At 50.3% G+C, this 12,520-nt stretch overlaps 1 protein-coding gene across 2 annotated transcripts; it reads right to left on the bottom strand.

Annotated features, from left to right (window-relative positions):
- Positions 1 to 6,258: 6,258 nt before the first annotated feature.
- BATF3 (basic leucine zipper ATF-like transcription factor 3) lies at positions 6,259 to 10,347 on the bottom strand. 2 transcript variants are annotated; one of them, XM_062637093.1, is made up of 3 exons: positions 9,931 to 10,347; positions 9,102 to 9,206; positions 6,259 to 6,880 (listed from the first exon to the last, which is right to left on the bottom strand). In XM_062637093.1, the coding sequence occupies exons 1-3, from the start codon at positions 9,961 to 9,963 to the stop codon at positions 6,695 to 6,697; spliced, it is 324 nt and encodes a 107-aa protein (XP_062493077.1). In that variant the 5' UTR covers positions 9,964 to 10,347; the 3' UTR covers positions 6,259 to 6,694. The 2 variants fall into 2 exon arrangements, with proteins under 2 accessions (XP_062493077.1, XP_062493076.1); XM_062637092.1 differs by lacking the exon at positions 9,931 to 10,347 and adding an exon at positions 9,512 to 9,693.
- Positions 10,348 to 12,520: the final 2,173 nt, after the last annotated feature.

Raw genomic sequence — 12,520 nt, 5'->3', positions numbered from 1 at the left:
TCATCAATAATGATGTGAGAGTCAGGGATCTCAGGGGGTTGGTTTATATGGTTTGGTTTGGTTGTTTGAAGACCTTCTTCCTTTCAAATTGCAGTCCTGCCCTAAAGAGAATAAGGACAAGGGAGAGGAGGAAATGACTTGGATCAGCAGTGTACTCAGTTGGCGTCCCATCAAATAATCAAGCTCATCCTAAAACTAAGCGAGTTGCATGCACACATGCCTGCCTACAAAACTGCTCACACCACTTCTTTTGGAAAGCTATTCCTGAGCATCTTTCTTCTGACACATAGAAACTCCTTTGCATGCATAGCTCAAAAACATGACCAAATCATATCTATTTTTCCTTCTACTAACGTTACATCTTACCTACTTTTTCCCTTACACAGGTTTCACTCTGCTGTAATTACATAGGCTGTGACCCTACCACTTCTCAGACTTTAGTTGTCTAAAATGAAGTCTCAAAAACTATATTCCTCATTCCCTTAATGTTCCTGGTAGCCCTTCTGCATCCCTGGACTAGTTAGGGCTCATGTTTCTTTATCATGGTTGAGCAGAATTGTGTACAGAATTCCAGATGAGGTTTTGCCAGGCCCTTGCATAATTACATTGCTGTTTCTCTCTTTAAGAACACAAGTACACAAATAAAGAAACAACCCCATTACTACACATCTGAGCTCCTATGTCACTTCCTTCTTGCCCCACTCCATTGGTGCCTCAGCATCAGTTACTAATATGCCTTTGCTTGTTCATTCTATTGTCATTTCCAGTTGACGAGTCAAGTTTGTGACTGAATACTTTGCATCATGACGGACTGCTAGATGATCACATCCCTTTCCCACAAAAGGTTGGTCCAGGTGATCTTTCATCCCCTGCACCCTGGGCTATTCTATGATTCTATGCTGAATCACCATGGCGTTTCTACTTTGTGCAAGGTCATGCAGTTTCTTTTGCATGATATTTTAATCTGCTTCTGTATTGATGGTTCCTTTGTACCCAAAGTCCTTGCCAAAGGTACTGACCAAGAGCGGTCTGTGATCAGCCCTTGAGAACCTCCACTTACAAGCCATTCTTTAGCCTGATCTCTACCTCTGTAAAACAAACTATTGCCATTTTCCTTCAGTTTGTTATCGGGTTATTTTCCAGTTCTTGGACTATTTCACATCATCTCCAGCTGAAGTACTTGTGTCTCATACAGTTTTACACCAAAGATTTAAGCAGAGACTTGTTGCTTATTCCTTATTCTGAATTATTTTACCCAAGACGGGTAACAAATTGGTATTCCCAGACTTTACAATGGGAAGGCAAACGTTTGCTGACCCCAAGAGAGAGGTTACTCACGAACCTTGCTTAGACTCTCAAGAGCCTTGACATTTTAATAATTTAGCATAATGAAAACAGGACAAGTGCATTAGGAGTCAGTTAAAGGAGAAAGTTCTTCCACATAACTGGAGACCTCTATCCAGAACTGAGTTCTAAGGGGAATGGTCTGTGGCAGACTTAGTTGGACAGGACCCGGCTGAGGGCAGCAAGCTATACTGGCAGTCTATAGGTTACTAAATGCATACAATAAACCCTCTTCCAGTAGATTTAAAAGAAGCACACCTATTAGAGATGTCACGTTCTGTTTGGCAACATGAAGAAGCTGCTTCAGGATGAGATAAGCTGTGAAACTGAAGTGCAGTAGTCATCTGGGGTTAACTCCTTCGATGAATGTTTTCATTCTGTACCAGAACAGCCCCTTGTGGTTTAGCTTATCCACTTCTAAAGAAAACTGAAATGATCGTAGCATCCCAGGCTGGTTTGGATTGGAAAGGACCTTAAGCTCATCCAGTTCCAAGCCCCTCCCCACGGGCAGGGACACCTTCCACTAGGGCAGCTTGCTCCAAGACCCTCTGTCCAGCCTGGCCTTGAACGCTGCCAGGGATGGGGCAGCCACAGCTTCTCTGAGCACCCTGTGCCAGCGCCTCAGCACCCTCGCAGGGAAGAACTTCTGCCTTAGATCTAACCTGAATTTCTCCTGTTTCAGTTTGAAGCCATCACCCCTTGTCCTATCGCTGCAGTCCCTGATGAAGAGTCCCTCTCCAGCATCCTTGTAGCCCCCTTCAGACACTGGAAGCTGCTCTGAGGTCTCCACGCAGCTTCTCTTCTCCAGGCTGAACAGCCCCAATGTTCTCAGCCTGTCTCCATACGGGAGGTGCTGCAGCCCCTGAGCATCCTCGTGGCCTCCTCTGGACTTGCTCCAACAGCTCTGTGTCCTTCTTATGCTGAGGGCACCAGCACTGCACCCAGTGCTGCAAGTGGGGTCTCACCAGAGCAGAGCAGAGGGGCAGGATCACCTCCTTTGACCTGCTGCTCACGCTGCTTTTGATGCAGCCCAGCACACAGTTCCCTCCAGCAGACCAAACGAGCAACAGGAAGGGAACTGATCATTTGCAAAAGCTATGCCAGCTATTTCCAGAATACTTTTGGTGCTACTTGTACAGTGGCAAAAAACAAAACCAACCCCAAATCCTACTCTATTCTTATGGGTTTCTTTCCATAGGAGCTACCTGGCAAAAAACCATAATGAGTACCAGAAAAGGAGCATGCAGGCATGATTGTTGCTATGGTTTCTTTCTTGAGAATGACCCACTTCAAGTCAGCTTGTAGCTGCTCTTGAGTTAAACATTACCCAAGTGAGTAAGCACCGTGCCACGTATCCTCTGAGGCTGTTTCTGCTTCCAGTGAAAGCAACGTAAAACCCACATTCCTGCAAATAATTAATCCAGATTCTTGCACTCCCTTATGGATGCCTGCCCCCACACACCACATGCTGTGTGTGCATGCAGTGCTTCTCCAGTGACCACTTGACAGGAACACAGGGTTTATGAACAGAAAACTCCTACCTTCCTACCAAGAGAATAACAGCAGCCTTTGTAACAGTAAATAAACCCACCACTTCTCCCGCTTATCAGATGTGCTTCCTTCCTGTGACAGGAATTGTATCGCTGCACTGATGGGAAGAAGAGAAAAGGGAGTTTTTTGAATGGTTCTTATTTCTATCACTTTCATCGAGGCAGAAATTCTAGACTGATTCACAGATGGAAACCCCAAATGCCATGCAGCAAAGCGTTCATCTACGGACAGGAAACAGCACGGGGTTCAGAGGCTAGAGGAAAGGTTTTGTCACTTTGAAGTACATCTTAAAAGGTGCACAGACACCTTCCTTAGTGTTCAACTGACAAAACTAGCCACACACACAAGCCTTTAACCATATAAAGGGTGTACTGGTGAAGCTCAACTTCTGTATGCTCCCACAGGCGAGCCTTGCTCCTCTAACACTGATAACATTGGGCAATGTTGTCACCAAGCTACACAGGAACAGAAGGAAATGGGAAAAGGAGGACAAAAAGTGGCATTTGAACTAGATGGTGAGAGAATGCAAAGGCTACTGCAAATACCGAATGTAGGTGGGGTCAGCAGGCATTGCAGATGGGGTCAGCAGGCATTGCAGATGGGGTCAGCAGGCATTGCAGATGGGGTCAGCAGGCATTGCAGATGGGACCAGCAGGCATTGCAGATGGGGTCAGCAGGTATTGCAGATGGGACCAGCAGGCATTGCAGATGGGGTCAGCAGGTATTGCAGATGGGACCAGCAGGCATTGCAGATGGAGCAGCAGACAACTGTAAAAGGTGCCGGGGAAAAGAACACGAACTGTCGGTGAGGCTGGTTTAAATGTGTCTTTTGAGGGGTGCATTTTTAGCGAGATTCTGGATATAGATAAGATAAATGTTCATTTTCATGTTTATATGTTTATCTTTATTCGTGCTCATGAATGTAAAACATCAGTAGGAAGGAGCAAGACTTTCTAATTGGCTCCCTTGAGATGTAATAGTTGATCTGTCTTAGACTCACAGTAGCAGTTTTGGGACGCCTGACTTTGCCTTGCTGTTCATTTCTATTATACCTTTGGAGGCTAAAGTTATCTTCTCAAAATACAATCCATTTAAACCTGATGCAACAACAACTGAAAGCAGGGAATAGACAAGTAGCTGGATTGGACCCCATCTGCTCCTGCAGTGGGTGCTTTTATGTGTGGGTAAGTTTGCACTGAGCATTTTGCTTCTTCATTAGAGTCACAGGCAATACGAAAGGGAAATCCACACAAAGCAAACCTAGACAAACTGTAACCTTCATTGTCAACCTAACAGGCAAAACCCAGCTTTCTTGGCAACCCTCATCTATGTTACACATCCACAAATAAGACTGCAATTCACAGTGCTCCTTGCACCACCATCTCAACATAGAGAAGCTCTTCCTGGTACACCTGTGTCTCAATGTAATACATTCACAGGGAACAAGCTGAGCTAACTGGAAGCTTTCTGAAGCTAGAAATACACCAAGCAGTGTTTTAGGCATACATAGGTATGAAACACTTCTTGTGATGGCGTAATACCCTGCTGCAAAAATAGAGCTTTGGATCTGAAAAAGAGCTTCCTGTTGCTTCCTTAGCAAATGGACCTTTTCCTTTCTGTTCTCCTTTCTGGTTCCCTATTTCTGTACCAATTATCCCAGGCTCCAGAGCATACTTTCAGTTTTGAAACTTGTCTCAGAACATTAGTCACACCGTGTTCTGTTTGAAAGAGGCAGCACAGTTAATCTATTAAACAGAAGAATGATGCATAAGGCCCTTTGGAAATAGTGCTGGGAAAAGAAGTGATGCAATGGATGAAGGAGGAAGCAGCAGCTCAGGCCCCGGGGAGTTCAGAGCCCACTGTCACTAAGGGACATGATGCACAGGCTGGAGCTGTATAAAGGAACTGGAGGCAGTGAAGGCCCCTGCGGGGCTCTCAGCCCTTCCAAGCAGCGTAACCTTGGGCTAGGTTGCCATTGCCAGCCCACAGGCTTGCTGTGGGTTCAGCCATTTTCCCCTGTACGCTCTGCATAAACATTGTGCAGTTAATAAACCGAGAAACTCTAATGCAGAAGCAGGGGACTAAAGCTTGCATTGCAGAACAAGCAGAGTGCTCACTGATGGAGTGTACTGTAGAACTTGGGTTACCAAATGAGAAGCTGGAACCAGTTTCTGGATAGACGTTTAGAAGAATAAATGTGTGAGGGGGAGGATTTTACGCAGCAAACTAGATCTCTGCTTCTAGAAGCAAGTATCTTTAGAAGGATTCTGCTGGGATGGGATGTCTTGGACAAGGTGGTTAATCTTTCCTCCCATTTTCAAGGGGCTGCAGGGCTCCATAGGACAGACCGTGCTTTTGCACCAGCCCCAACCTCCACTAGCTGTTTTCCACTCCCAGCCTCAGCTCAGTTGCACGTACCCAGTTAAGAGATGTGAGACATCCTCACTCCATCCTAAGCTATAGCAAATTCCTCCCAGAGTGAATGTTGTTCATTTCCCCTATACCCCTCCTTCTGCATGACACCTCTACTGTACCCAAATTACACAGCAGCATCCAGGGCCCAGAGGTGAGCGCATGACGGTGCTGAAGATCCTTTCTTACGGGTGACACGCACATGGGTATCAAGGATGTTATCCCCTTTAGAAGGCAAAGTTGACCACGGGGTTTCCCCAGTTCCATTCTACTTGAGAAGCTAAAGAAGAAACAAAGATCTTTCAGCAATTGCAGATCATATTCATTCTGCTGATAAATGCTACGATCCTGGTGAAGGGAGAAATGACTCCCATGGGTTGAACTGAAAAGGATCCAAATGCTGAGGTGAGAGCTTCCTATTATATAAAGGTGCTCTTTGACTGGGAACTACTGTGAGAGAACCACTCTTTGCTGGAACCCTGGCTATAGCCTTCCCACTTCTAGAGCCTGGCACTACTAAGAATCTTCAGGGAAAGCAAACACATTGCTCTGTATATTTCTCACCAATGCTGTATAATTCTAATACAGAAAATGTTTTTCTTGCAAGAAGGTATCAAACATCTTCAGTGTGGACACAGAACAAAATACTTTGCTAATTCCATTTGTTCTATCCATAGACATCACTTTCCAGAAGCAATGTGCAGGATGAAAGGTTTTGGGGATATAAAACACTCCAAGAACTAACATTGGCAGGATGGATGGGTGGGGGTACCAAAGAAGTAAAGATTGGGAAAACTCATTTGCTACAACACTTCCAAAGAGGAGCCAATGAAGAAGCAAATAATCAAACAGCTGACAGGAAGATCAGTATTAGACTTTGGATTTGAACAGTACAGAAAAAGTAGAGATGTCATAAGGCCACCAAGTAGCGAAGAAGGTGGAGAACATCACAAAGATAGGACATCGCTTTTATTAACCAAAACCGTTCAGAGGAAAGAAAAAACAGCAGCCAGAACATGATACACATGGGTGACAAGTGATAAAGGGTTACTGGCAGTGAACATGTGGGAGAAAGGCATGCCAGCCCAGGGGGAGCACTTTTCCCTGTCTCCATTCCACTGTGCAATGGTGGACTTTACCACTCTGACACGTCTGGATGCAAAACCATGGCTCAAAGATCCTACCAAATAAGACGTCACAGTTCAAATTGTCTTTTATCCACACTGGTGTTTTCCTGAGATTCAGAAGGCTATAACATTTCAACATGGAAAAGAGATGTTTGGTAGAGCCCAGCCCCCAGCCCCTTCGATGGAAGACCTGTGCCATAAGTAGGCAGTTCTTCAAATCTCCCATTAGTGGCACTTTCACACATCCCATTTAAAGGCTTTCATCTCGGCAGGCAGCTGGTGAGTGCATCGGGCCTTGGTATGGTCACAAAGTTCATGGTGCAGTGCAATAGTGGACAGATCTTCTCATGGTCCTTCAACACTTCACTCAAGTGTTTCATTTCATCTGTTAGCTTGCCGATTTCTCTTTTCAGAGAGGTATTTTCTTGCTCAAGAGACTCATATTCCTGAAAGGAGAGAAAAACAGAAAGCCTGCTCAGAGTCAAAACATCCCTTCCAGTGCTTCCCACCTCGAGTATATTCATGTAACTGTAGAAAAACTGTTGTGGTTTCTTGCTACAACACACAAAATGCCAAGGAAAGACAGACACAGCGTGGGTGCTGGAACACTGAAAGTGCTTTACAACCCATGCCCTGGCCATGCTGTGCTCCCTGAAGACCAGGAGATGCTGCTGGCCCTTGGGGGTCCCCGTCAGGCACCAGTGGCTGTGTCCCCATGGTGGCTGGTGCCAGCCCTGGGCTGTGCCTGCTGGGAAGGGCACCAATGCCTGCAGGGCACTGATGCACAGTCAGAGCAAAGGGAATGAAAGCACTGATTGCAGGTAGGTGCTGGGAAAACCTGGCTCCTGGCATTGCTGGTGAGGAAAGGGGACAGCGTGGGGAAAGGCCTTTTACCCAGGGCACACCTACCACAGCCTGCCCAGTGCCACCTGCTCAGATGCTGGGAATCAGGAGCAGGAGGAGGAGGGTGCCATGCCAGCTTGCTCCAGCCCCACTTTGTCACCGGAAGGCCTGAGCACTGCCTTGGATACCCCTGACCTAAAAAGCAGAGCTAAGGGCTTCTCTAGCAGGGAATAAGCAGCTCTGAACTGCAGGAGTGTTGAGCTCTGCAGCCCCCATCTGCGATGGATGCAACACACGCGTGCCACAGCTTTCGGGAGCTGCATGTCTCAAGTGTCCCTGGTGCCAAGCCTTTGCGTCCCAAACAGGAGAGAGCTACATGAGAGCCAGCCCAGGGCTCAGCACTCACCCACTCAACCTCACCTCCCTTCCAAGGCCTGTTTATCAGGCAGCAGGGACATGCAGTGCTCCTCAGGGCTGCCTGGCACTGCCTCTGCTGCCCTTTGCTGCCAGAGTCTGGATCCCCTTCGTGCCCTTCCACCACCTTCCACCTCCCACCCACTGAGTACAACAGGCAGAGTACAACAAACACATTACGGTAACCGAACTCCAGCCCATTGTCCATCCCTGACTCTGCTCTCCTCTTCTTGCTGCATGGGGTTGCGTTTTGGAGTAAGTGTTACTCTCCCATTGCTCTACCCCACTGCAGAGACTATCAGATGGTTCTTGCTAAGAACGAATGCCCATCCAACCAGATCTGCCTGCACCTGGGGACACCAGCGTGCCCAAGAATGAAGCGGCACAAAGAAGATCCTCAAGTTCAGGAGGAACATCAGAGCGGCTGCAGGATGGGCGCGGGGCTCAGACAGGATTCCACAAAAGCCGGGGTTGCCCCTTTCCAGAAGTACCAGCACCTGGCTTTCTCAGGCGGTGACTCAGAGGAGATCAGGGAAAAACCAAACCCAAAACTCCCCGCGCTGCCCCTCTTGGCCTCCGCTGAGTGCTGGCAGATCCTTCCCGCTGAGAAAAGCCTGTGCTGAACCTCCGGGGCTGAACAACGGCCTCTGCCACAGCCACAGCAGCACTAGTGCTTACCCCAAGAGCCCTGCCTACAACGAAAGCACTGTTGTGTGGGGTAACATCCCAAAGCAGACAAAGGGGATTCCTGCCCTCCGGCGTTTGCACTGGGGAGGTGAGAAAACCACAGCACATTGTAGATAGTGGGAAACATTAAGAGTTTCTGGAAGAAACAGTTACTTTCATGATGGGTGTTTCCAAAAAACCACCCACTATTATTTATCAGAGTACACAAGCACCACTGTAACTGAACCGAGCTCTCACTCTTGGAGGCTTTCAAGTTCCTAAGAAGCCTGGGTATTCCTGGCTCACACTGTTGTTTTAGTACTGGCTTGAGCCAGCACCGCCAGTAAGCAGCACGGTCCCCTCCTCCTCCATCACCTTCTCCCTTCTGAGGCAGCAAGCGTTCACCTTGCTGCAGTGAATGTGACAAGCTCAACGCTAATCCAGAGCAAAAGGGGTTCGGTGCATCCCAGAGGAGCCCTGTGCTCCTGCTCACTGTGTGGGCACCGAGCAACACAAGAAGCTGAGGCCAGGGCAGGACCACATCCCCTGGCAGTGTCACGGGTGGCAGAGCCGTGCTGTCCCGCACCACCAGGCACCCGCAGCATGAGCGTGCCTGCCTCACGCCACAGCTCGGAGCCGGGGGAGCGTGAAGACAGGCCCACGCCTCCTGACGAAGTCCCTCTCATGGTGAAGTCCCGTGCTCGGTACCAAGCCGTGCCTGCTGAGCATCAAGCACCCATTCACCTCATGAAGTTTATCTGCTTTCTGAGTTTGCTTCTTCCGGCTCCTCTGTGCAGCCACTCGGTTTTTTTCTCTCCTCCTTACCTTCCTGTCATCTTCTTCATGACTCTGCAAGACACAAGCCAAAGCCCCCACGCTAGTTCTTAAGGTGCACTTGGAGACGCCTGAAGTCAGGCGTGCAACTGATTCTGAGAAGGTGCACGTACTCCCAGCATCACCACAGCACCTTACCCCTGGCCACCCAACAGCCCTCCCGGTGCCTGCGAAGGGCAGCGCACCGCCTGTTTCCCCCGGCTGCCTGTGGGGAAGGGAAGGGAAGGGAAGGGAGGGGAAGGGAAGGGAAGCGCTGCCCGGCGTGTCTCAGCCCCACGCTCCCGCCCGTCCCCAGCGCCGCGCCCCGTCCCTGCCCGTACCTGCTGGCTGCCCCCCGCCGCCGGGACGGCGCACGACATCGCGCCGCCTGCGGAGCGCCCCGGACGCTGCTGCGCTCCAGCGGGCAGCGGAGGGGATGCGATGGGAGCGCAGCGCGGGGCAGGACGCGCCGCCCCGAGCCGCCCGGCACCTGGCACCCCCGGCCCGGGGCGGAGCTGCAGCCCCGCACCGCCCGCATGGCCGTCACATGGCGAAGCGGGAGCGCCCGGCCCCCGGGACCTGCCAGCGCCGGGAGCCGGGGGGAAACCCGCACCCCCGGGGCACGGCGCTGCCGGGCAGGAGCTGCCTGAAAATCCCCCGGGCTGCCCCGGCGGCCCGAGCCGCGATCTCTCCTCGCAGCAACCGCCCGCGGCTTCCCGGCTTCCCTTCTCCAGCCCTGTCCCCCCTCCCCACCGCTCACCTCCCGCCGGCCCGGCCCGCCGCGCTCCGCCATCGGCCCCCGAAGCGGTGCGAGCTCCGTGCAGTGACAGCCAGGGCTCGCACGGCACCGGCGCTGGGATCGAGCGATTTTCACTTTCGCTGCTCGCCCGGTTCCTTTAAATCATCAGGAAACTCCACAGAGCTTCTTGTAAGGGCGAAGCCGGGCGAGGGCTGCGGAAAACGCCGCTGCTGCCCACCAAAATCTCTCTGTGCGACCACAACGTTTCCTTCATCGCTCCAAACCCTTCCCTTCTGTTCTAATCGAACCGCTGTCCTGGCCCCCTGCTCCCAAGGAACGGGAGGTGCTCACAGCAGCAGGTACTTCAACAACATCCCTGCTCTACCATTTGTATCTGGTAACCACTGCACACTCTGAGCCGTGCTCAGCTTTCATAGAACCACAGAATCAACCAGGCTGGAAGAGACCTTTAAGATCATCACGTCCAACTTTTACGTCAGAACTGCCAAACCCACCACTAAACCCTGTCACAGCTCCTAGGGGCAGACACAGAAGAAGGCAAAGTGCCCCCAGAGTGGAGGGCACTCAGTCACAAAGCCCCAGGTATCTTCTTATATTGGTCACGTCTCTCTTCTGGTTTTCCCAGGAGTTTGAGTCCTGCAGCTTCAATGAATGTGAGCTTACAAAGTTTGCAAACTGAGCAAATACCAGCATCTGTTATAAACCTTCTTTTAGGAAGATCCAGCTAACACTTCATGCTGAACGTGGGAGAAACGCGCTGCCAGGGACTCCAGGAGTCTGCCATAGCTTTCCCGTCGGGCTCCAGCGGCATCAGTCAGCACCACTGAGAAACCTGAGCAGGACTTTCCCAGAGGCAAGCGCTTCTCCCTGCTGTTCCACCCCAAAGTAGCTTGTGTCTCCATCCTCCTGCTACCCAGCACTCCCCTGAGCACTGACCTGTGAGCCTTCCTCAGCCTAACAACCATGGAGACCCACTTCCCTACGGGGCACTGGCCTCACCTGTGTCCCCAGGCTGTGCCGGCTCCCCCAGGCATCTGACAGGGCATTCCCAATCCCTGCTTTCTATAAAAGCAGTCTTGCTTCTCCCTTCCTTCACCACCCAGTGTGTGGATGAGGGATGCTCACCAAGGGGCTGCGATGGAGGTGGCAGGAGATACGGGTTCAGCTGCAGGAATCCAAACCAATATCAGAAGGAAGGCAGTCCAAGGCAGTGAGTGATCAGAGGGTGAATTGCTCTCAACCCCTCCTTTGCAACAGTCCAATCTTGCACTAACTGCTCACCATGCGGTTAAAGGAGCAGAAATATGGGCACAAGCAGTGTTTGAGCAGTTGCTTAAGAAATAAGAAGTGGGCTCCTTGTAGCTTAGGCACAGTTGAAATAAACAGGACCAGAAGATGGTATTTCCATAAGCTTGGGGAACAGATACACCCTCTTGCAATAAAATCCATGAACTGCATGGACAAAATAGCTCAACTGCCCTTCAGGGTGATCTGTGGGGAAAAAAAAGCCCCTTCCACAGCAGGACTTTGACCTGACCCCATATGGAGCTCTCATGCTGTTCCAGGAGCCATGCTAACTGCAGGCTGTCAGCAGCACCAAGTCCTGAGCAGCTTACCAAGAACTTAGCATCTGCTTCATTGAATGACTCCTGGCACCTATAGAGGAAAGAGGTTTCCAGGGTCCCACAAATACGGGACAAGTCATGGGACAGTCCCTGGAGCCCAAATGCAGCCTGGTCTTGTTCAAAGTGACAAAGGAAACGAAGTCAGAATTTGCTTGTGGGAACATTTCTGCTGTGTATTAAAGCTATCTCTGGTACATCTGCAGAGATGCCTACACAGCAATTCCAGGTAACACAGCAGTAACAGCAGCGCTGTCTCGATGCAGGAGAGAAAACAAGCCCAGAGCAGCGCAGTCAGCTGAGCTTACACTTTATAATGGCAGTTATCAGTGATTTTTGCCAGCACCGAAGCAGCCCACACACAGGCAGAGGAGAGCTGCTGAGCACAGCTCAGCACAGCACGGGTCAGAGCAGCCCAGCTCCCTGACAGTCAGCATCCATGGGAAGCTTTCTGGAAGAGGAGCTTTCTCACGTGCTGTTTGTAATCCCCTGTGCTCAGAAACTACACAGAGCCAAAGTGCATGAGGATACAGCTCCAGTGTGCAACTTTCCACCCCACGAGCAACAAGCGCATCACTGACAGGACACGGTAACGAACACTGAGATGTTCCACCTCGCCCTAAGCAGCCAAGAAACTCAACCTTGGTGCGCAAACCTTCCCAAGCACCCACCACCATCCAGCTGTCTTACAAAATCCAAAGGCTATATAAAGAAAAACTACCAGACGTTTCTTGATGCAACACCGATTGTGCCTGAGCTAAAAATAAGGCGTTTGGATGTTGTGACATTTCAGTGGAAGCCTTCATTAGCCCCTGACTTGCACAATGCTGCTGATTTCTATGAAAAGTTAACTGAAGGACAAAAGGACTGGGAAAACCTGGAGTATTTCATGTGTTGCTGCCAATGGCAAAAGCAGATTCCCAGGCACAGCTAGCTGCAGATACCACTTGCTATAGAAATGAACAGCC

This window comes from Pezoporus occidentalis, unplaced genomic scaffold (assembly GCF_034315485.1).
Source record: "Pezoporus occidentalis ecotype Australia unplaced genomic scaffold, CSIRO_AGI_Poc_V1 ctg50, whole genome shotgun sequence".
NCBI classification, from domain to species: Eukaryota; Metazoa; Chordata; class Aves; order Psittaciformes; family Psittacidae; genus Pezoporus; species Pezoporus occidentalis.
Note: the sequence above shows the minus strand (reverse complement) of the source record. Positions and strands in the feature narration are given on the sequence as shown.